Here is a 26282-nt window from a genome sequence, read left to right as displayed (position 1 = left end):
GCACAGAGCCTGACGCAGGGCTTGAACTCACAGACCGTGAGATCACGACCTGAGCCGAAGTCAGAAGCTCAACCGACTGAGCCACCCAGGTGCCCCACGAGTCAGTCACTATTCTAAGCCCTTTACTTATATTGCTTCACAACTCTGACCTTACCTTTATGAAAAGATATTATCATCAACCCTATTTGGCAGAGAAAAATTGATGAACAGAAAGGTTCAAGCACTTGCCCAAATCAGCCAGCTGGTATATGGCCGATCTGGGATTCAATCCTAGGCCATCTGGCTTCAGAGCCTATGCTCTTAACTTCACCAGATTAAGTCTGAATTTATCTATTGTAAAGACCATAACCAGGAACATTAGCATTCTTTTCTCAAGAAATAACATTTGAAACTCCTTTTACTCAAAATAAACATGGAAGAAGGGTAAGACATGATCCTCTTCAACTCCTCATTTGCAAGTAAGGCAAATGAGAACCTCAGTGGTGAGTCACTTACCCATGGCCACACAGTAGTCAGGGCCAGAGGCAGGACCAAGTCTTTTACTCCCTAGTCCAGAGCACTTCCCACTACATCAAACTGCTTCACTTAACCCAGAAACTTTGAAAGGTTAATCCTATCTTAGAGGGCGAGAGAAAAAAAAAGAAAGGTTTGTAGTTATACCTTGGGTTTGTTCAAATGAATTGAATTTATTCTGATGGGATTTAAAAAAAATCACATCTGGAGACTCACAGATAGATTTAGTTAATATAAAAAAGTATTTTGAAAAAAATGTATTTTGAAATATTCTAATACAGTTTCTTAGGTTGGCACATTGTTTGCATGAATGTGCAACTTCCAACAGATAAATTTATGGCCGTATAAGAACTCCCTATGGTACATTAATTCAAATGCTCAATTTTCAAGAAACACTACTTATTGCAAAGCTTATGATTAAGATAATTATCATAAGACTGATTATTCTAAATTAAATACATAATCCTGTATTTGGATTACTTTTGGGTCAAATCTGTGGTTCCTGATCATCCTTATGTTACATGCAGAGCAATGTGGTTTTTTTTTTGGTCTGAGCCTGAAAGAGCTAGGCTCAGATACTGATATGAAACAATCCAACAGAAAAAAAATCACTTAGATACGTGAATCTGTGATAGATCAGAATTGAAACTCAAGTTCAGGGCTCATGGTAGGCTCTTTGCAGGTCAGCATTAGCCACTGAGTACCCAGGAAAATTTCAACCCATTTTGAATTATTTAATTTTCTCATTTCCTCATGGAAGTCCCCCCTTTTTTCTGGGTAGTTCAAGAAAAGTGTCATGGAATAAATCAAATGCATCCATTGGGCAGTAATCGCAGATTCTACTAAGGAGGTTTTTGAGCTCTCAGTACTGATACATTTCTGGAAGCCCCATTTTCTAACCAAAACTGGTGGATATAGTGGCTTAGTCTTTTGACTAAGGGATTGCCAGATGTGTAGAGGCAGGAGAGCAGAGTGGTTAAGAGTTCAAGCTTTAGAGCCTGATAGTCTGGGATTGCCAATGCAATCCAATGCAAGGACTGGGAAGGTGACATGGCTGAGTGATGGGGACAAGGTGTGAGGAACAGAGCAATGGGGCAGCCGCTGAGCCTATGACAGAGACCTGGCAGGGGAATGGGAGGGTAGTCTGCTCATCCCTGGCAGGCTCTTCATTTACTTTTAACCTCAGAGAGGAGTTTTACATGAGTTGTTTCCAAACATGTGCAGGCCAAACAAAACACACCTGCCAGCCAGATATAGCCATGAACCATGTGAGATTCTGGAAAACATGGTGCCTTGTGCAGGCAAACGGGACCTTGTCTGTTTGTCTGGGTAACTCTCTCCTTCCCCTTGTAAGTCAGTGAAAACCTGCCAAGCTGGGTTTGCAGTGAAACACTTTTTCTTTCTTTGAAGAGTTAACTTTTATTTTGTGATATATTTGAAGATGGAGGAGGAGGAAAAGGATAAAATAATCTTTAATACTGTGTTACACAAACTGAACTAAAAGAAATGAAATATGATCTAAGAATACAAGGAATGGGGAAGAGAAGTACAGTTCTGCCACATTATTAGGTGACTATAAATGCCTAAAAGAAAAGCTGCTGGTTTTCTCAGGTTATGCCAACTTCAAATTTTACTATAGGATTAGCATTCTTCAGAAGTATCTCTGAGGAAAATATAATGCACTATTTTACCTTGAAAAATCTATGTAATTGGATCAATTTATCATTTGTGATATTTTCAAATCATGTCACATGTGTTCTGTTCTTTCATCAGAATGCTATCTTGTTTTATTTCATCTATTCATAATTGAAATGTCTCACAAGTGAATAGAGAGAAAACAGAATGATACACTTGTTAGAAGCATCTTAAAATGAAGTTTAATTAATTCCTGACCTTGGCTACCCTAATTATTACAGCTTCAGATTTGTACAATCCTTGCATTTAATTAAAACCTTTTCTATTTTAGGGTTCCTTTGCCCTTGTTGGAAATTAAGTAGGATTTGTATTTATAAGCATCCCTTCCTCCCATTCAAATCTTTAAATGTCAGGCCTCCTTGTGAAGTTCTTCTCTGACCTCTCAGCGTATCCTGTTCTCCTCTTTCACTGAACTATTACTTAAAGTCATTACCATTATGTTTATTTATTTATTTTTAAAATATTTATTTATTTTTGAGAAAGAGAGAGAGAGAGAGAGAGGGAGTGAGTAGGGGAGAGGCAGAGAGAGGGAGACAGAGTGTCCAAGCAGGCTCTGTGCTGACAGCAGAGAGCCTGATGCTTGAACTCATTAACCAGGGCTCGAAGGCACTAACTTTGAGATCATAATCTGAACCAAAGTCAGATGCTTAACTGATTGAGCCACCCAGGCGCTCCTCCATAAGGTTTAGTATTAATTACCCTCTATAGAACATGGCTACCCTAATTATGCTATACATTTGTCTTGAGGGGTCTGTGTAATGTTTCTATTTATATATGGATATCCATGTGTGTGTGTATCAAAAAGAAACATAAGGGAAAGATTATATATATATATATACACATATATATATGTATGTGTATATATATATATATATATTAAAGATAATATATATAAGGGAAAGATTATATATATATATGAAAGATTATATATATATATATATATATATATATAAGATTATATATATTTTTTACTTGCCTTTTCTAAATTAACTATAAAGTATCTAGATAGCCACAGCTGTCCCATTAACAGACCATATTAAACTGAAGAACTCACCAGTAATGGGTTTGGTGCAGGCTTCACACCTTTTGGCATAAAGATGATTGTAGCAGTCCACACAGAATGGATAATCATCTCTGGACATAAACTCCTCTTCACAGAGCTCTTTCCTACAGCCACTGCACAGAAAACACTCTTTATGCCATGGCTGGTCACGAAATGTTATCCCACCTGAAGTCACCACCTGCCAAAGGACCACAAAGGCAGTGACCATGGAAGCTATTACAGTTCAGACCTGTCATGATCCTCTTCTGTGCCCATGAGTGTACTTTGGGTTACTCCATCCCCTTGTGTCAGGATGTCCTTTCCCTGTGGTTTTTTTTTTTTTTTTTTTGAATCAATATGAGAATCAAAAGGCTATAAGGATTAAGTAGAACTGGCAAAAAAAAAAATATATATATATATGTATATATATCTCCTAATTTTTCTCCTATTGTGGAATAGAAAAGAATTAGGGCCATAACAGACTCAGGAAAATGAAAAAGAAGTAGAGCCCTGATTCCTTTTCTCATCTTTAACTTTCATGTTGGTCTTCAAAGGTCTACCATTAGAACGAAGATGTTTTCTATACTGTGTTCTTACTTCCATGTCTAGCTTTAAAGGATATTGAAAAAAGCTACTTTTCCCTGAAACCTTTCTTCCAGCAGAAGCAACCCTGACTATTATTGATAAGCACCATCATCCACTAATAATGATTAATATTTCTGAAGTGTGTTTTCAGTCCTTAGTCCTGTCAGGCCTTTAACTGTCAGGCCTCCTTGTGAAGTTCTTCTCTGACCTCTCAGCGTATCCTGTTCTCCTCTTTCCCTGAACTATTACTTAAAGTCATTACCATTACGTTTATTTATTTATTTTTAAAATATTTATTTATTTTAAAAGAAAGAAAAGGGATGGCCTTTTCTTATGTTCCTAACATCCCGACATAACCAAGACTCTTATTTTTTCCTCCTTTAAAAGGTGAGAAACTATTGAGGGTTACAGTGGTCAGGTCACTTGCCAGGTCACACACAACTAGCATGCAAACCTAAGCTGACTCCATAGCCTGTATACTTAACCAGTAATATAATATTGAGACAAGGTTACTTTCCACTAATGGCAGTTGGTTAGTCCTTGCTGAATTAATGAATAAACACCAAAGGGAAAAACATTTGGATAGCAGTTCCAGTATTATCTCTAGTACAAATGGGGTGCTGTGGCAACTGCGTGGGTTTTCAGCTTTAGAATTCTAAGTAATGAACACAGCTTGTATGTTGAACCTTAATGTGTGATGTGCTAGGGTTGTGTCAGAGAAGCTTATTATTCCTCTATAACATACATACATACATACACACACACGCGCGCGCGTGTGTGTGTGTGTGTGTGTGTGTGTGTATGTATATATATCCCCATGGATTAAACTGGCTTATATAAGTCTTTTTAATCCACAAATAGTACTTTTTAAAAGGCTGAGATATCTTTATTCAGAATCAGATGGGTAAATATTGAACAACTCTTCTTGGATAGCAGTTTTGTAGTCCTAGCATCTTTTGAATCCATGGCTATTGAGCTCCTGGAGTAGCTGTGGAAACTGGAATGTGCTCATGTGGTATCTGAAATGATTCCTGTGATCGTTGTATCCAAATTCACTAGATATAGAAAATGTGGAACCTATGCAAAACCATCTCATTGCTGAAAAAATTTAAAAATGTTGTCTATGACACAAGCTTTTGAAAAGATTATTCTAGGGGCGCCTGGGTGGCTCAGTCGGTTAAGCGTCCAGCTTCGGCTCAGGTCATGATCTCGCGGTTTGTGAGTTCGGGCCCTGCGTCGGGCTCTGTGCTGACAGCTCAGAGCCTGGAGCCTGCTTCAGATTCTGTCTCCCTCTCTCTCTGCCCCTCCCCTGCTTACACTCTGTCTCTCTCTATCTTTCAATATTAAATAAAGGTTAAAAAATATTTAAAAAAAGAAAAGATTATGCTAAAGATATTTTAAGCCTTACAACAAATCTCTTAAAAATTAAAGATATTTAATAGAAAAGTTATTTTTCCTAAAGGAAAAAAATGTATACTATTCTAAATAAGTAAATGGGAAACATAATGGCATGTGTGAACTGAAGCAATTTAAAATACCCCCTACTGATTTCAAATGCCTTACCGCAGGCACAGCAGAATTGAAGATTCCTTTCATTTGTTCAGTCAAATTATTAGCAGGCAATGCTTAAAAGACTCAACACTTGAAAAATGTATTCACAGCAAAATAAAACTTGATATATAGACTATTTAATTAGGAAGAAGAAACTCTGGAACATTAAAAATAGTTTGCTTGTGATTATGTTCCTTTTGAAGAGGCATGCGGGCTAAGATGAAGTCTAACATCTAGGTTTGGTGTTTGCCACTGATTGATCCCAGGATTTGGAACAAGTTTCTTCTCTGGCAAAGTGGACGCAGTATTGGTTTTGTGCTCAGTAGACAAGAGCCAATGAATCACAGGACACTCTGGGAAGCTCGAGGAGTTTGAATTTAAAACACTTGTAGTTTGAGGTTACTTGTTTTTGGTAGAAAACAAGTTTTAGTTTCACAAAATAAAATCTATGAAAAAAGTTCTAAGGGCCTGATTTTTAAGTATTTTTTGCCTATTTTGTTTGTTTTATATTTGGTCTCTGGTTTGAGTTGAAACAAATTGTTTTTCTTCAGCTTGGGTCATCTTGATCAGAAACATTTATATCCAGCTTTCCTTGAATGGCTTGTGGTTTTAAAAATTAAATAGAAAACAATCTGGCATGTTGTGGTCTGTCTACTACCCAATATAAATATTTCACAAAGTTTTCATGACTTCAGATCATGTCCTAAATATAGGACAGGCTCCTATAACCTGGGAAATGCCAGTGCTTTACTCTCTAATAGTACTTAGCACTGATGTACTGGAGAAATTCCCCTCTGAATCTTTATACAATTGAAAGAAAGTTTATATTGCATTCCCAATAAATGGTTTTGAGGTAATTCCAACAGGTTGCACTAATATTTCAGCTTAAGTATTTAAGAAAAATAACCTGAACATGGCCAATTTATTGTCCCTCAAAACAGTGAGATCAACCTACCATTTTATTACAAGAATCTGTTCCTAAAATGCTTGCCATTGACTCTGGTGAGTCTTCTGAGTTTCATATATCGCAGGTTCATAGCATCTGAGGGTTGCTTATAAAGCCATTTTTAAAGTCAGTGTTTCTGGTAGAGTGATGGAAGTCTCCGGGTTTAAGATGGTTTTACATTATGTTACTATCAATTGTAATTTCGGCCATCATCATAGTATAATCAAGATTATAATCCGATGATTATAATTTAGGAGTTTATTGATGCCTCTGCAAATGCGGTACTCGTATTTTAAACATATGTAAAAAGTTACTGTGTGCATATGTTCCCATAGAAAGAGGTAATGAGACTTCTAGCTGTCCAGATGCAATTATACAAATAGTCTTGAGATCTGCCAAAGCAGCTCATAGATCAAAAATGTTTAGACAACGCTGCATGCTCATCACAATTTATAGTGTTATTTTAAACTTATGATGTCTCATGGGTCAAGGATTTCTTCAAGTACATCAATATCTATTTTATGAAATACAAACAGGTTTTATCAAAGTGATAGAGAGGAGTGACTTTTTCACATAAAAAAAAGAATTGGAGAAAGTTTACTTGAAAAGCTCGACTTTTTTTCTTATTGGATGATATGTTTTCAATGGGTATCCAAGTCAAAAGGCTGTAAATGACACTCTGGAACTGGAAGCAAAGGAAACCACTTGCTACCCTTATTCCTTTTTCTGTCTGTATGTCTAATGAATTTCTCTAGTGGTCTTGTCACTCTCTTGAGTCTACCTGTCTACTCATTAGAAATATAAAAGCTTCAAGCCAAGAAGACATTTGTGTTGCTGGGACATAATGTGAGAAGTTAAACATTCTGTTTAAATTGGTTCCCTTAATGATTCTGTGAGACAAATTCATATTCCTCTGAAAGGAAAGGGATCAAAAATTATTTTCTAAGAAGTATCTTGTATTCAACAAGAGATGTGTGTCCTCTACCAGAATACATGAAATCTTATGTAACAGCAGCAAATGGAATTGGACTATCTATAGCTTTTGGAACTAAAGTCATGTTCTGGGTAGAATTTTATGATGATAAAAATAGGTGGCCATCTTCACTGTGGCAGGCAGTGTGCTCTTGGACATGCTGGAATTTAAAAGTAACATGAATGTGTAAAGACAGACATAATATGATAGTATCAGTTCATTCCAAATATAGAATGAAGTTAAAAAGCAATGGTCCGGAAGGATCCACAAGCTTCATCCCCTGTAGATAATTACCTTCTTACAAAAGCTGCAGTAGTGAGCAAACTCCTTCTCAAAACACGGTACACAGTAATTGCCACTCTCTTTGGAAATCAAAGGTTTAGTTCCTATTGGCTGTCGGCAATGCTCACACACAAAGCAGGTTTCATGCCAGTAGTTTCCCTTAAATTCCATTTTGCGGGAACCTGTACCCCACAAATAAGAACCTGTTAGTACAAATGAAACATCATCTTTTTAAGTAAAGATATGTCAAGTTATTTAGAATATATATTTTAATGTTAAGATGATAAGCTAATTGTCTTTATAGAAAAATAGTGTTTTGTTGGTTTCTAAAACATTTATCTGAAAAAGAAAAAGAAAAGGTAGAGTTCAGCCATGATGATGATGAATCGCTCTTTTACTGAAAACTCTTATGCTGTGTAAGCTACAATTTTGAGATTTGAAAGTACAACTAGTGGAGACTCTGAAAGGCTGCATGTGGGTTAGATAGATTGGGCCATAATTATCAGTATTGGGATATTAGGAATGCCTGGGGCACCAACTCTCAAGAAGGATGTTGTGCAGTTATGGTCTTCTAGAAACTCTTTTGAATTCATAATAAGAAAATGAGAGAGAACTGTGTTGTTATGCTGATGTCCAGAGGGATTTAGTAGAGAATCAAAACAGCAAAAGTGCTTGCCTGAAAGTATAATCATGTACATGAATCCTTGTCTTCCCTAGAAGGAATAAAGATGACTGACCCTCAAACTATATTTTGTCCTGCTACAAAATGATGGTTGGCCCCATTCTCCTATGATGGATTATGCTTCCTGATGCCATTGTTTATGCCTAGGAACCGGTGCTTAATGCACTGTTAGTGTTATTGGTTTAGATTTCATCTTTATGGCTCAGGTTGTGGTTGAAAATGCCTGTATGAATTAGCTTTACAAAAATACATAGAATGCTGTATTTTACCCATTCAAAACAGAACGAAATGGTCTTTTTATTTCTAAAATACACTAAGTGAAATCAAGAGATAGCAAGATAGATGTCTTTCTCAAAAGTAGGGTTTTATTAGCGACTATACTCTTCCTATACTTGGGCATAATTCAAAGTGTTACAGCTTCCATTAGAGACCTGAACTCCCTTGTGATCTCACCAGGCATGATGGTCTTCTTGCAGTGGAAGCACTTGGAGGAGCACTCGTTAGAATAACATTCTGAGCACAGCAGTCGCTCATCCTTGGCAGCAAAAGGCTTTTCCACCAGAGAGTGATTGCATTTGGCGCAACTGAAGCATCGTTCATGCCAGTGTCGGCCTTTGTAACAAAGATCCTTCGAGACAGTAAATACGAGTTAATTAAATGTGCTTGTGACAAAACAGGTCATTTTATAAGACTAAACTGAACACTCCTGGGACTCTGGTACCCGTAGTTTGTGCTGGTAGCTTGAGGAAAAGTTGTCATTGATAGTATTACCCATAGAGAGGAGACTCTCTGGGGCAATTAAGAGCTAGAGCCTGGGCTTTCTTAGTTGGTCAGTAAAGACAGATAGAAAATAAGTGAACCTTTTCCTATTTCTTCAAATTTCCTCTCACTCCTTTTCATAAGCTATAAGAGGGGCTTTTCATGGAATGATTCTTATTTTTACGTTGTGATATTCTATTATTGTCTGAGATTAAACAAAATGCCAACACCACAACAAAGACAAAAAAGAAAAAGGAAAAAAATACAATAATGTGCATTGTGAGAGGAATGGACCGTGTCAGGGCACAATGGACTTAGTGGAGATGAGGCTGATTTGAAGTCAGAAGATATAGTTTTTTGAAACTTTAAATTTTCAATTATTTATGTATTTATTCATTTATACTCTTGTCATTCCAGAAATAAATCAACATTTTAGCTGTGTAGCTTTGGGCAAATAACTGAACCTCTTTAATCTTTAGCATCTTAAACTATCTTCTAAGATCACTGTGAAGATTAAAGTATATGTCATATTTCATAGTGCTGAGCATAGCATCTGGCGACCGATGGTAACTTTGAAGATGCTTATACCCAGCAATAGAGCAATGTGGTATTAATAGTCAGTACTAAAGGAAACAAGGCATTCCAAAGCATTTGTCTCCTTGTTTGCATGCAATAATTCTGGGAATTGAAGTGAGACCTACCTTGGAATCTGATTCAATTGGTTCTTTGCATTCCTCACAATAGTTAGAAAAAATACGATCGTAACAGGAAACACAGTATGGATTGTCATTCTTCAGTATGTACTTCTTCCCAAGAAGTGATGCTGCGCAGTATTGACAATCGAATTGACCAGTTGTCATTTTGGTTCAGTCCTGTGAATAAGAAAATGATTCATGTTCATAAAAACAATTTTTTTCTAAGATAAATTATAAAGCCTCAATAGGAGTCAAGCACTTGAATGGATTTGTGTCTTACACAAAACAAACAAACAAACAAACAAAAAAACCCCACCAATTAGGAAAATATGCTGTAGTCATGATGACATTTGGGAGTGATTTAGGAAAGGCTACTCTCCTATTTTGGCAGTTCCTGTGTGTTTTGTTAACAAAATGCATTGAGCCTGCAGCCAGATTGTGAAAAACATCTTTTATTCATCATTCACTAATGTGAACTTCAATAAGAATGTGATAGGTGTTGAAAGAGGATGGTTTCACCCCAAGGATATAAATATGAACTGTTGATAGGGCTTTCACTAACTGCCATCACTTACTAACTTGCTGGAGAGTTCTGGAGGAGAGTTCCTTGGAAATCACAACAGGCTCTTTTACTCTAACTGCAATGGAAGTTGATAATCAAGTACATTGTCATTTTCTGGGCCATTCTTTTATTTCTCAAATCTTTATTGGGCACCTACTGAGGTTTCTGCGCGTTAGTCCTAAGATATTCCGTGCTACATGCTTTCTGTTGGGACATCCTCGTTACTTGTGGCTTCAACCTCCCCAAATATGATGTTGACTCCAAAATCTGTAGCTAAAGCTACACTTGCCTCCTGGGCATCTCCATTTAGATGGCCCACACTAAGTTGACAAATAAAATTTCTGAGCCAGTAGGATTTGGTCCAAGTGCTAGGTCTTTATGACTGTTGTTGAGCCATTGCCCAGATGTAAAAGTGCAGCCAAACCATCAGTGGTAGAAAAGAACTCCAGGCTTCTTCAAGGTTTAGGACTAAACTAATATGGATATAGAATGGTTAATAATAGCAGCATCTTACAGAACAAAAACCTGGTGTGAAACATAAAGCCAAAGCAAGGATAAGAACTTGAGTTATTCTATAATAGGAAAGCATGAAAGAACAAAACATATGGATTTCAAAAAGTTTAACTGGGCATTGAACACGAATGTTTCATTGTCCCCCAAGGTAGTACCACTGATTTTCTTGGAAAATGAGACTCGTTACCTCTGGATTTACTAGAATATATTAGGAGCTATGAATATTTTCTAATTCTCCACCTCAGAAATGTGTTTTTTTAATTTTAGCAAAATCAGAAAATTAGTTAGTGTGATGCTTTTTACAGCATTTTTAATGCTAGTTTTTATTTAATACATTTAAATTGTATTCCCATACGTTTTTGCCTTCTTCTATTTTAATGGTTTTTTCCAGCAGACTGTCTTGCTGAATATATATTGTCATTAATTCTATATGTAGCAGTTTTGTTATATTGTTCCTCACTAACAGAGAAGAGACTGAGGATTTGGAACATGTGGAGTTTTTCCCAGGAAAGCTGAAAACTCCTACTAGAAAGTTCCCAATGGAACATGCCAAAATTATCTGCAAGGAACATTGAATTCCCTATTTGATTAATTCCACAGAACTGTCCCTTCCAAGTGAGTACAAACACACTCAGAGAGTTAGTGAGGACTTGGAAACAGGAGGAAAATAGATGTGATTCCCTTGGAAGATTTTCAAATGCGAGTTTTAATCACATTTACAATGATCATGTGTTTATCTCTTAATAGTGAAATAAGTTATATACCTTTAACTTTCATCACAATATCATTTTATATATTTTATAAATATATAAATATTGATACCACCATGTATATCAATAAATATAAATATTTCTCTAAATAAGTATCCCCATCCTAACCACATAATAGGCCTTACTCCATAGAGAATTCTTAACAAAATGAACCATACTTAAAATTTTTTTTAAAGAAGAAAACTTACTTCTTACCTCATCTTTTCTTTATGGCGACATCAGAGGGTTGGGTAGGGTGAGAACAGTCATTTCAACACCTCAAAACCTTGTGATTTTGCATTTTATAGAACTATACAGTGAGATTTAGTCTAGGTCAATATGTATTGAATATATACTCAGTAACATTTGAACTCCCTGTCCTCCTGAAGTCTGGATTCTTCTAGCTTAACTCTTACTTGGTAATGGTGAATATAATTTGAGGTAAGAGAACAAACTAAATGTTCACTTTCTTATTCTTGGTTGGGAAAGATACACTGAGAAATTCAGCCCTCATTTTCATGAAGTCTCTCATTTAACTATGGATGTATGAACACATCCAAATAGAGTTTCTTAAATACAGGTGTTATAACCATATAAATGATGCATATTCTACTAGAACCACGGAGTTCTTAGGGAACTAATAGAAAGAGGGTGAGGAGCTATAGTATCAGGAAACCTTCTCAGAAAGACTTTAAGGAAGTTAAGCTGTTGGAACACAGAAAAGAAGGAAGGAGGGAAGGAAGGGAGGGAGGGAGGATTGATCTCAATTTGGCAGGAAAGTAAGAGGGAAAGACAAATGGGGGAATGGTATGGGTTCTCTTCTGATGTTGGGAAATGGTGAGTCTTGTGAACAGATTTTCACCTTGGTACATTCAGGATTAAAGAAGACTTTGAAGCTAAAGCTTTTTAAAGCTATTTGAATTTTTTTTAATTGTTTAATGTTTATTTATTTTTGAGAGACAGATAGAGAAGAGAGAGAGGGAGAGAGGGAGAGAGAGAGAGAGAGGCAGAGCACAAGCAGGGGAGGGGCAGAGAGAGAGAGGGAGGGAGACACAGAATCCAAAGCAGGCTCCAAGCTGTCAGCACAGAGCCTTATGTGAGGCCTGAACTCACAGACCCCGAGATCATGACCTGAGCCAAAGTCAGACGCTTAACCGACTGAGCCGCCCAGGTGACCCTAAAACTATTTTTACTTTTAATAGAAGCAGTGCTAGATGGGGTGGGGGCAGGCAAAAGAGGCAAAAAAATTCTCCAGTCATATCACCTTTTATCTAACATTATTCCATTCTAAACATCATTCTGTCCTTTTCCTTTTCTTTATCCCTAACATTAATATTTTTAAATACTCGGGGAATAACTCTGTGTCTAGGAGAGCAGACCAAACAACTTGCTTTTTTAATCATTCCCGAATAGGTAAAGCTGTAGGAAAGAGGATGAGAACCATGCGATTCTTACTTCAGGAGCCCTCATCTGAGGATTAATTTGGCAGAGATATTGGGAAAAGTTTTTCTTTCAAATAAATATTTAAAATCATTGAGCAAAGCTCATCTATAATTATGAAGCATAAGAAATCTTAATACTAACAATGTGACCCAATTAGATAGCATTTGACTTTTTTAGATACAAACTCAGAAATGCTAGTATCAATATCAATTACACATTCTTGTCAAACTTCTTTCAAAGAGGTTGTATATATCAATTAAATATATTCTAATCAAACTTATTTCAAAGTCATTCTGCAATTATACAATAGTTTAAGTGAAGAATTTTTATCATTGCATACTGGGGGTTTTAGAAGATTGATTTAGAGATACACTGATATATCAAAGAACCTATAAAAATAAATACCTCAGAAATCCAATGCCTTGAATGGACTTGGCTTTCATTTTCCAGTTCCCACCTTTATTTTAGATTTCTACCTAAAAGGATGTGTGTTCATTGGCAATAGTTTCCATAGCTGAGAATGAGGTCTCTTAGATGTTATTTTTTAAACCAGGAATAATTTTGTGTCAAGTTATATTTTATGGTGAATTATTGATTAGATGGCTAATGCTGTGTGCAATATATCCACTTATATTTTTACTATGCTGAGCACAATTAATAGATTCACAAGAAGCGTACTTGAGAGAATGTCAAACAAGAGCAAGGCAGGGACCTGATACCATGCCTGGTATCATTAATATGCTTTTGTTTGCAAGGCATAATACATCATTCATTTAATCATGCAGTCAATAAACATAAAGTATCTTTCTACTTCCAAAGTAATCTGCCAGAAGTTGTAAAAGACATAAAATAGTAGATTCAAATCCTATCCTCAGAGAATTTATAATATAGTAGGAAAAGTAAGGATATTTTATAAATAAACAAAAGTTAAGAAGTGATGAGGAGAAATGAAAGGTTTTAAGAATTTAGAGCAGTCCTAAACACAGAGTGCACATTAGAGTTTAAAATTTTCCAAAGTGCACCCCTACCCCAAACCAATTAAATCAGAAATTTCTGGAAATAACGGATAAGAATAAGTATTTTTCATTTCCTGGGTGGTTCTAATGTCCAGTGAGGTTTGAAAACTACCAATTCATAGGAAGCGGACACACAGTTACTTTTAGCTAGGAAAAATCTGGGAACAAGTTGGAGAAGGTGGCCTTTAAATGAATCATGCAGAAGATGTTATGGATTTCTTCTCTCAACCTTGGCTTTACCCTTCTAATTGGAGAGGTCAGGAAGCTAAAAATAATTCCTGGCCCCTCTACAGAAGTGTTCAGGATGCAGATTTGGCTCTGCTAACACAAACCATGTGTATAAACTGGAAGATGGAAGGGAAACGGAAGACATGTTCCTGCTGCTGCTGCTGCTGCTGGCAGACTGTGTCAGACCTATGTGGGTGCTTTCTACTATTTTGAAATGCCTGGGCTCAGGTTGTCCAGGGTTCAGTGACTAGATTTTTGTCTATGAGATATTGTGGTAATCATATCATTGTGGCAGCTGCAGCAGGCTCTGTATTACAGAGCAGAATCGATGTAGAGGTGGGAAAAGAGCAGTCTCTCCTATCCCTTGGTCTTTTATAAGAAAAATACTACCAGTGATCTCTCATATTCCTGTTTCTGAGCGTCAAGTACTGTATTAACCACTTTATGTGGACTGTTTCCTCTAGTCCTCACAATGGCCCTCTAGGTGAAGTCTATTATTATCCTCATGAATAATATTATCCCCTTAAAGAAGAAACCAAAGCTTAGTGAGGCCAAGATCACCTGACTCATAAAAATGCAAGATCAATGCTAGATTCAAAACGACACTTGTCAGAAACTGAAGCCTAGGATCTTAGCCTGTGCAGACCTCTCTTTCCCTGGAGATGTGGGGAAGGGCATTAAGATAGAGCAGCAGAATTAGGATAGACATTCATACTTGGATATGCGAGGTAGGCACGGGAAGCAGCAAGTAATTTATTCAGTGGCTTTCAGGGCACAAGGAGGCAAATATTGGAGGGCAAATTAGAAAGGTAGACTGGGAGAGATCATCAGTGGTTTAAGTTTCAAGCAGGAGTTGAACATATATATTTTTTTTTCTATAGAAAAGGAAATGACCACTGATGACTGGAAATAGGTACGTGAAATGTTTTGAGCTGAGACTTATAAAAATTAATTTAAAAATAACGATAGAAAGGATTGCATGATAGACATACCACAAATAGGCAAATCAATTAGGATTCCATTTTTCTTTTTTTTAAATTTTTTAATGTTTATTTATTTCTGAGACAGAGAGAGACAGAGCATGAGTGTGGGAGGGGCAGAGAAAGAGAGGGAGATACAGAATCTGAAGCAGGCTCCAGGCTCTGAGCTGTAAGCACAGAGCCTGAAGTGGGGCTCGAACTCACAGACTGTGAGATCATGACCTGAGCTGAAGTCGGACACCCAACTGACTGAGCCACCCAGGTGCCCCTGGATTCCATTTTTCAATATGCCATTTGGTCAAGAAATATTATTTTTCTTCCTATGTAAAAAAGTGTGTTTTACACGTTTTATGGGGGAATATGAGGAGAATTCTTATTGAAAAAATAATGGCAAGTCCTCCAAAACTGACAAATGACATCATGCTACAAATTTAAAAAAAGAAAGCAAAAACCAAGAACCTCAACCAGCCTAAAAACACACCCACTGAGTCATCTCGGGGTAAAACCACTAAAAACCAAAGACAAATGACATCTAACACATGGGGTAAAAGTATTACTTTTGGTGTAACAACAAATAAAGAAGTTACCTACTTCTCAACAGAAAAAAATGGAAGCTGGACAATAGAAAGACAAGGTAAAATTGCTGAAAGAAATTAGAAGCCAACCTAGAAATCTATACTCAGATAAAATAGCTTTCAATAATGAAGGCGAAAAAAGATATTTTTCAGACAATCAGAAACTGAATATATCAATAGCACACTCATTAAAATAAATACCAAAGACTGTTTTTCAGGGAAAAAAGCATTGATCTCAGATTGAAGCTCAGAGAGGAAGCAAGTAGTGAAAAACAATAAAAACTATAAATAGGTGTATCTAAATAAATATTGACTATATGGAATAACTTTAGCTAAGGAATTAGAAAAATTGGATAAAACAGGAAACTTCTAAAATAAGTAAATATTAAAACTGGTACAAGAATATAACATTTCAACTAGTTGGTAACTATCAGAGAAACTAAATTTATTATTAAAAGCCTATTTACACAGTAAAATGCAAGCCCAAAATGGCTTCACTTGTGAATCTTACCAAGCCTCAAGAGATAATACTAATCTTAATAAATTATGCCAAATATTATAAGCAGGAAACATGTTAGTTTTGAACCCATTAAGCTGATACCAAAATCTGAAAACATTAGAGAAAAAATTTATAGGCCAATTACACTTATAATAAATAATACATTTTGCAGTACATACAATCTTTACTCAAATAATAACCAATTATCTCTAGTAATATATAAAAATGTTAATCATGTCATGATAAATTGCATTTATCCCAAGAATGCAGTTTTGGTTTAAAATTAAAAAGAGAATCACTGTATTTCACCACATTTATCAAATAAAAGAGAAAGCCATATAATTATCTCAGCAGATGCAGAAAAGACTTTTGATGAAATTTGACTTCAATTCAAAATCAAAAACTTAGCAAACTAAGAATAAAAGGAATTTCCTCAATGTAATTTAAAAATATATAGCAAACATATATAATGGTGAATGCTGATAGCTTTTACGCTGAGATCAGAAACAGAAAAAGAATGCCCGTGATCACGTTTATTCAGTTCTATACCAGAAGTCATAGCCTGTGCACTAAGATGAGAAAAAGAAAAATATCAGAATTAAAAGAGAACAAATAACTGTCATTATTTTCTGATGGCTGATTTTGTGTGAAGAGAATCTAAATGATTCTATAATAAACAATTAGAATTTGTAAGTGAGTTAACAGAGTTGCTAGATAAAATGTTTATATACAAAAATCTATTGTATTCTTACATAACAGCAAACAAAATGAAATAAAAGCTGTATACCCTTACCAAACCCTCATATACCTTGTAATAAATATAATAAGCATGTATGAAACCCCTACACAGAACACTTTGAAAGAATATAAAGAAAACACAAATACATAAGTAGAAAGATAGACCATGTTCATAGACTTGGAGACTCACTATTTTGAAGGTGCTATTTCTCTTCTAATCCTTTTAGAATATAAGAAAATGTCTTCATTAACTTGTAATAGGGAAAAATTTCTTAAGCAATGCAGCCATATAGGGAGAATTTGATAAATTGGACTACATTAAAATTAAGGCCACTGTTTTTAAAACAGTGGCCTTAATTTTAATGTAGTCCAATTTATCAAAAGATTTATCAAAAGATTCTAGATAAGAGCATGAAAATAAAAACCACAGAGTCAAAGAAAATATTGTAACTCATGAACCAACAAAGGAATCATATCCAGAATACATAAAGAAATTCTAAAAGTCAATAAGAAAAAAATGGACAATACAATAAAGGGACAAAGGGCTTGAATAGACATTACACAAAAGAGGATGTCCAAATACTAATAAACATGAGATTGTGCTCAAGCTCATTATCAGTCAAAGAGAGGTTAGCAAGTTTCTTGATACAAAATCAATATACAAAAATCAACAGAATTCCTATACAACAGAAATATAATGTTAAAAACTATCATGTTTGAAAGCAATAAAAATAATACTTGTATTAAATGTAACACAGTATATCTAAACCTTATGATATTGGGAAGCCTTGTCATATGAAATCTCAAAACTTAAAGTCATTAAGGAAATATAGTATTAGAACTGGATAAACTAAGAGACCAGTGGAACAGCATGGAGAACACCAAATCAAGTATGAATCAAATCAGAACCAAATAATATCAGACAGAAATTATATATCTATTTTTGATATATTTACATTATAAATATTGATCTATTATATAAAGAATGAAATTTAAGTTTAGAAAGAGTAAGAAATTATTCAATAAGTGGTCCTGGAATAATTGGTTACTTACATGGCAAAAAACTAAGTTGGATCCCTACCTTATACTATACTCAAAATAATTCAATCATCAATATGAAAAGCAAAATTTGAAATATAGGAGTAAATGTCTATGCTTTCATGTTAGTAAAAGTTTTTTGAAAATATGCAAAACACAAACCATAAATGAGCAGATTGGCAATCAAAAAAATTGGTCATTGAAAGACACTATTAAATGAAAAGACAATCACAGAATAACAGGTTAACAGATGATATTTGCCACACATATAACTGACAAAGGATTAGAGTACAGAATATATAAAACACTCCCATGAGTAAATAAGAATTAAAAATTAACAGAAAAATGGGAAAAAGATACAAACACATGTTTCTTTTCTAAATGACAGATATTTTAAAGAAAGCTCAATCTATTCCATGGAATTTGAATTGATCTGTTTAGCAAACCATAATAAACTATATATTTACATTCACAGAGTCAGAAAAAATGAACAAGTCTGACAATATCAAATATTGTTGAGGATAAGGACCAATGGAAACTCACTCACTAAAAATAAAAGTAAAAGATGCAAAGGATAAAACTGCTCTGAAAAACAATATTTCATAATATTGTAAAGTTGAACAAGAACCTTTTGTATGACTCAGCAATTGCACCCGTTAAGTGTGTAAGTCAGAAAATCTTGCAGAGATCATGTGCAAGAACGCTCACAGCAGCATAGTTTATAGTAGCCATAATAGGAAACTGAATATCTCTCGAAGGGAAAAATGGATACATAAGTAGGTGTGTGGTCATACAACATACTAACATATGGCAATAAAAACAGATGAATTACAGGTAATTCATCCTCAGTATAGATGAACTTCACAATATTGAATGAAGCAATTAGGCTGTAAAAGTAAATACACTTTTATAAAGTTCAAAAACATTCAAAATGGATTATTATGAATTATAATAGATAGGTTATTAACATGTTAAAATATGTTAGTATGTTAGTTAACATGTTATTAAACACAATAAATTTTAGTCAAGCTATTTTAAAAATGATGATTATAAACACAAAAATCAGGATGCAATTAAAGTTACCTAACTTCTGGAATTAGACGGGGTATTGAGAAGTTGCAAAGAGGATTTCAAATATATAGGATCTAGGTATTTACCCAAATGATACAAAAATACTAATCCAAAGGGATACATGCACCCTGATGTTTATAGCAGCATTATCAACAATAGCCAAATTTTGGAAAGAGCCCAAATGTCTATCAACTGATGAATGGATAAAGAAGATGTGGTATATATATACAATGGAATATTACTCGGCCATTAAAAAGAATGAAATTTTACCATTTGTAATGACATGGATGGAACTTGAGTGTATGACAAGTGAAATTAGCCAGTCAGAGAGAGACAAATACCATATGATTTCACTCATATGCAGAATTTATGAAACAATGAACTTGGGGAGGAAAAGGAGAGAGGCAAACCAAGAAACAGACTCAACTATAGAGAAAAAACTGAGGGTTGCTGGAGGGAAGGTGGGCAGGGAGATGGGTTAAGTGGATGATGGGTATTAAGGAGGGCACTTGTGATGAGCACTGAGTGTTATGTGTAAGTGATGAATCACTGAATTCTACTCATGAAATTAATATTACATTGTATATTAACTAACTGCAATTTAAATAAAAACTTGAAACTACAAAAAAAGTATTTAGGGAATGTTTTGATTTCTTTACTAAATTGCTATTTCTTTACTTTGCAGATATATTAGAAATATTCTTTCCTATATATGAAATGCTTTATTTTTTAAAGATTTCAAAAAATGAGTAGATGATAAGTAGAGTGGTATGTATTAAATTATTTTTTCTTATGTTTGTCAAAAGAGACATAATCTAGATTCATAATCTAGATATAATCTAGATGGGGGTAGCAATATCTAAGAAGGGTTTGACTGCTAATGATGGTCATGGAAGTTGTCCAAACTGGGAAGATCTGGGATGCATGTGGGCTGAATCAAAGGGAACTGAGCAGGACCATTTTAGATGCAAGAGAGGAGAGGGAAGCAATAAATCTCTCTCTCTCTCTCTCTCTCTCTCTCTCTCTCTCTCTCTCTCTCTGTCTCTCTCACAGTACCATGGAAGTGTGCAAAGTGGGAACATGGTTGCAATATGCATGAGCTTTGTGCATGAACATTGTGCAAATCAAGGACAACCTGTCTATGTCTTATTACTTTCCTGTCATGGATTACACTTTTGAAAACTGAGAGGGCTTTTCCTTCTTATGGTGGACTTGAAATATACAAGGATACAATTTGAGCCTTCTGGTTTCCAATAATGTCTCTATTGCCGATGTGTTTTTGAGGAATTTTACTTACTTGAGGCAGTTGAATTACTGTCAATATTTTATTCTAAATAGCAATTATAACTTACATAGTTTTGATTACAGCTTTTTGTTCCCCATAGAGACAGGTAATACTATATAAATCAACACATTATGTTTCCTAAAGTAGAGGACATACAATAAATGGTATATATGGTTACTTCTGTCTCTAATACATGATGTGTAAATTTTTCTAAATAGATGCAAATAATGCCATACCCACTACTTTTGCACATAAGTCAAAGTGCACTGTTCTTTAATTCAAAGTTTGCTGGGATACCTGGCCTAATTTCCATCTGGTTATTCAAAGCACCTTCACTCAGCCTGTGTAAATATATCTGTGTTCTTATGAGAGTCCTGCAGGACTATTTCGACTGCCCGTTCAGGCTTTCATTGATTCAGTAAAGTAGATTTGTTTCTGCTTTTTTTTAGGGAAGAACTTGGGGAGAATTCAAATCTAAATGGTGTAAGGAATATTAAAATCCTCTTGGGAAGTGTTAGTGCAAAATGTTTAAGTCTTTGAAGTGTGTGATTGATATACCAGACTTGAATGGAAACAGAAACTGGATGAAGAATCCTAATTCACACTATATTTAACTTAATTTACCTGTGGTCCTTTTTCCATTTAGGATTTTATTTTGAATTGTTTCTCTGATGGCCAGGCAGGAGCATTTTGGAAACCTCACCGAACAAAGTATATTTCTCTGTGCTCTATGGTTATAGAAACAATCTATAGTGCATAGTTGTATAATCACCTAGTCTCTTGAGGCAACTGTTTCCATCATTCTCTCCTCCCTCCCTGCATGCACTCCCTACATATGTTTATTGGGTACTATATCCCATTGATTCTATTTCAGAAGCATCCCTTAAATCTTATTTTAGGCCCTCTTCCTATCTCTGATGGGCCATAGTGGTTTACATCTATCTGGGGATATTATTCAAGATTTCTTCCTCTATTGAGTGGAACCAAACACATTGCTACTACATGACTTTTGTTCTGTAATCATAAGCTCAATTTCCCCCAGGAAGTTCCAGAATATCCTCCATGTGCTCAAGAAGAATCTTTTCTCAGACTCATCTGATCATCTCCCTTCACTGGAAAAATCTCCAACAGCTTATTTTTGACTCTGAAAGAAAGTCTAAACTGCATTAGCATAGAGACCCTTTACTATCCTGTCTGCTTTCCCCTCCTCTAGCCCTTTCCAGACTCAGCACCGCCCAACATACACACATCTCCCACGTATGCTTTTAGCCACTTCCAGTGACTGCCTATTCTTCACACATGCTACATCCTTTAATGGCATTGAGTCTTCACCTGTGGCTTTTCTTCTAAATCTAATACCCTCTTTCTCGTCTCACTGACCTTGTCTGCCTGATGATTCTCCTCATCCATCAAGGTCCAGTTAAAACTCCTTTTCTCAGTAGCTTTCTCATATCCCTCAGGAAAGAGTAGCTGCTCTCATTAGTTCATACATATGTCTATTTTTCTTTTGCCACATTTTGTAACAGTTTTTTCTGTCCATGTGTGTCTCACTTGTGAGCTCCTCAGAGAGGAAGAATGTTGCTTACTTCATTTGTGTATATCAAGTCCGAGTATAGCAGGACCTCAGAACATCGTTTATGACTAAAGAAATGACTGGGAAACTTCCTGTTCTCTAAGGGCGTGGAGTCCAAGGCAAGTATTGATGAAAACATATATGCAAAGAGGCTTCTATCAACAGAATAAGGGATAAAGTTTCAATTAGTAAAGAGTTAAGAATTTGTATATCCACTTGACTAGTGAATTAATTGTATCTATTACATCTGTGGCAAATATGTCCAAGGACTGAAAATGAAGGTTAGGGAACAGAAGGTAAAGCCCTAAGGACCTGTCTGTGGCAAGGAGAGTTCTTTCACTTTCCCTGTGAGGGCAGCTGAGGAAGACACCTGGTGGGTTCCTTCATTACCAACTGAGGAATGTGTCAGAGAAGCAGCAGAAGTAGGTGGTTTATCCGTGGATATTAATAAAGGCTTTTTTTTTCCTCTCAACTAGGGGGACTGATATGCTTCTATTAACAGTTTTGGAGGTGTTGGCTCAGATTCTTCAATTCTCTGTTGGACGTTACACCAGACTTTTTGGATATGTGCACATAACATTTTGAGATGAACCATGTCCTTAACCAGTTCATAAGATCTTTGTCTTCTGAGATCTATGATGTTAGCTGAAATGTTGTTTGATCAAGTGACTGAATTTGACGAAGTTTAGGGGAGTTAAATGAGCTATATGAAAAAATAAATCTTCCAAAGTCTGGGTAAACTAGGCCAGATGGGATAAATATATGTTCTGCAGCAGAAGAAATTAAAATGTACATATTTAAAAATATGAAGGAGTTAGGATAACTAGTAAAAAAAAGTTCTTTTAGTTTTTTTTTTTTCTTTTCTTGGTTCTGAGGGTTGAGTTCAGCAGGCCTGTGTGTACTTCCTTATCTGTTTTTGCTTGTCACCCAAGACAAGGCATATTGAGAAGAATTAGGTTAGAAATCAGAAGCTGGAGATTGTGGCACCTGTTGCTTTAGCACTAGCATATAACTTATCCGCTGTTGTGGAAACCATTTAACCTTTCTGGCCCTTACGTTCCTTAGCTGTAAATGAGAACAGTAATAGCTATCCATGATCCCACTCAAGAATCGAGTGGGATGTAGGAGTGGAAAAGTCATGGCTAAGTCATCTGTAGGTGTACTTGACTTGGTGGAAAATGTGCAGTTATAACTGTAGCTCCCATTTTGAAGAAGGAGGCTATTTTCTTCCCCCCTCATGCACTACTTTTTAAAAACTCAACAAACAATTTAAAAATAACTAAAGCCATAACTTCAGGCCATCAATCAAAAATAACCTAAAACAAGCATCATAGAATGGTGGTGGAATGTTTGATATTAGTCTCTAGGGACATATTTGCAAGTCCAGTTTGTTGGAAGCTGAATGTCTTGTGTAGAGAGGTCAAATAGTAATTCTCCTGAGAGCTGATGAACTACTCTCCCATGAAACAAAACAGCTGACTAGAGCTTTCCATCTGGTTAATTTGTTCTGTGGATACTAACAAAGAAAAAAAAAGTGATGATTTTCTTGGAGATTTACAGAATCATGTAATTATAGCAGCTATTATTGAAATGGTAAAATATATCATGGTAATACACAACTATATTTTATCAAACATTATATTCTTTAAAAATAAAAGAAGTAGAACTCTTATAAAATATGTAGGTTTAATACCATCCTTGAGATTTTTCTCACTGGGAAATTTTCAAGACCAAAAGATGAAACTGTATTATCTAAATCTCTGTCTATTCGGATCCCACTTTTCTGCTTTTAAATTTGTCATTAAGTTTGCCTGTACAATTTTGATCACAAAGGAACCACAAGCATTCAAATTATGTATAAGTTGAGTTTTCTCTTCTCCTTCCTGCAAAATTGCTGCTATTTCTGTAAAAAGTCTTCTGGAAGAACAGATCTGGTTCCTGGGTTGACTTAGGGTCTCTCTTGCAAGCCTTGTTTTGAAGTGCTGATTAAGTGCAGGGTTTAATAAACGTAAATACTGAATTAAAAGAGACGATTTATCTAAAAGTATTTAGCATAGGGCCAACACGTGGTAGAGGGGCAGAGTGAGTGTTTCTTGTATATGAATTCCCCTGGATCAACCTTATTTCCTACACATGGAATCTATGAGGACACTGCAGATCTAATGTAAATATTAGAAAGTATTTTTCCTGCTTCCTCTCTATGCTTTTTGGAAAACTCAACAAATCTTCTATGGAATTCCTTAAGGGTAGTAATTGTATCAGTTTGTTTTGTTTTGTTTTGTTGGTCTTCCTTTTATTTCAAGATCGCCTTCATCACACTCATTAATTACTAACAGTATGTAAACACTAGTAGCTGTTTTCTGAGCACTGAGGAGGGAGCTCCATTGATTCATCTATTTAACACTTTCTACCTGCTTCCCCTTGCATCTCATGACAAATACAAACTTACTTGGCAATAAGCATGACGTGTCGTTGTAAAAACGAAGTCTACCTAAGTCCACTGAGGAAAGACTGAATCTGTAACCATGACCATGTGTGTAACACACACTAATCAGCTCCATCACCCCCACAGGGCCAGGTATTTGCACAAGATTGCATGAAAAATTTGCTATGATCTGGGGAATATACTGAACCAGAGAGGAAATACAATATCTTTTGTACCTTTTTCATCTTTCCATTTTTGAGTTCAATATCATGTGTTATAAAGAGATTGTGAACTGATCACTGTAAAGCCAAGATGGCTATTTTATTTTCCTGAATGTTTTTAAATAAATTCTAATATCCTTCCATAACTAGTGATGAGAAAGCTCAAACCTTGCTCAATTAACTCACCTTTAAAGGGCGACAAACATATTCAATTTAAACAATGGCTTGAGAGCAGGTCAGGTTAATAATTGTGGATCCAGGCACTATGCCAAGTGGTCCAATCACAAGACAGTCGGTTCATCTGAACCCTATACAATCTTGAAAAACTAAAAGTACATGCTCCTTTATAATATAGGAGAATCAAGCAAAAAATACTTTCTATGATTTTCTTTTAAACAAATATGTTTTTAAGTATAAGAAATAAACCATTTCTATTCTGATAAAATAGTATTAGAAACTGTCCAAGAAAATGAATTGCTCTTCATTTGGAAGGTGGCCAATATAAAATGATAGATGTATTCTTTAACTAATAGATCCTACAAGGTAATTTTTTAAATCCCCGACTTACCTAAATGACAACTCCAGTCAAACAAATTAGTTAGGAAGAACTTTCAGCCATTCAACTAAGAGCAATAAATAAGATTTCACCATTGATCACATAATTCCTTCCTGAGAATATGCCAAGTCTAACCATACAATATATTGGCTTTCATATATCCTGGCATTAATGTGTATTACAGCTTCTGTTGGTTTATGATCTTCAAATTCATAAAACACAATGATGGAAGAAGAGTCCAGTTTTGGACCTTCTGAAATTAGGAGAGCCTGTCAACAAGTTCTACTTCACCTTGGACTTAAAGCTTCAGCCATTACTGAATTTTAAGGTTATGAAGGCACATTTATAAATTGTATTATGATATTATGTATTATGTATTGTGATATGTTTAATGAATGCCCTTTGTGTTTTTCTTAGATATTATTTATATTCTACCCTGTATTATAAATGATTTGGAGCTTTGTTGTATTTCTTATAACCATCATGTAGACTCACTGAGAGCAGCTACCGTGTCTTACTCATTTCTGTGCTCTACTGGAAGATGAGCAGTGCCGCATATTTTGTGGGTGATCTTCAAAAATGTCTTGGATAAAACTGTTGGTAATTAAAAATGATTTCTATTTCATTAAAAGTGATGATGGCTCAAGACCAGGAAAATAAGCTGTGGCTCCTCCAGTCTTGGAATTTTCTGCTGGGGCATCATATGATTCCCTAGTGACTAGAAGCACTCTTCAAGCAGCATTCTCTTCTTGATTTCTGGGGCGGAGGCTCCAGATACTCTTTCTCTTCCTCTGAACTAATAGGCCTAATCAGAGGATAACAAAGTGTCCTATATCTTTGCAAGTCTACCAGCAGTTTTCCAGATGATTGTATGCATCGAGCAGGTATTTGCTCTTTGGATCTTTCTATTCTGTTTTCAAAGGTGGTGGTTCCTGCAGCTTTAGGCTATTATTAAGCCTGTTGAAGGCTGGGTGGGGAGGGAAGGGCTGGACCTTTGATGGGAGGAGCTCTTCCTGGCCCTTCACAGACATGGGGAGGATGCAATGCCAGGCACTTGTTGAAGCCCAGCAGCCTGCTACTAAGGGCT

The 26282-nt window shown here is 35.6% G+C and overlaps 1 protein-coding gene across 3 annotated transcripts in view; it reads right to left on the bottom strand.

Moving 5' to 3' along the window:
* FHL5 (four and a half LIM domains 5) overlaps positions 1–26282 on the bottom strand; it is a 41245-nt gene that overhangs the window by 2068 nt on the left and 12895 nt on the right. For 2 of the 3 annotated variants that reach the window (XM_042939385.1, XM_042939384.1), the window contains 4 exons: positions 9730–9900; positions 8723–8897; positions 7600–7769; positions 3263–3449 (listed from right to left, as the gene is read on the bottom strand). In XM_042939385.1, the coding sequence (XP_042795319.1) occupies positions 3263–3449; positions 7600–7769; positions 8723–8897; positions 9730–9888 (691 nt within the window). In that variant the 5' untranslated portion in view covers positions 9889–9900. Of the gene's footprint in view, positions 1–3262; positions 3450–7599; positions 7770–8722; positions 8898–9729; positions 9901–21800; positions 21821–26282 lie in introns of those variants that run through there. The other variant, XM_042939386.1, reaches the window with a different exon arrangement.

This window comes from Panthera leo, chromosome B2, assembly GCF_018350215.1.
Source record: "Panthera leo isolate Ple1 chromosome B2, P.leo_Ple1_pat1.1, whole genome shotgun sequence".
Classification (NCBI taxonomy): domain Eukaryota; kingdom Metazoa; phylum Chordata; class Mammalia; order Carnivora; family Felidae; genus Panthera; species Panthera leo.
Note: the sequence above shows the minus strand (reverse complement) of the source record. Positions and strands in the feature narration are given on the sequence as shown.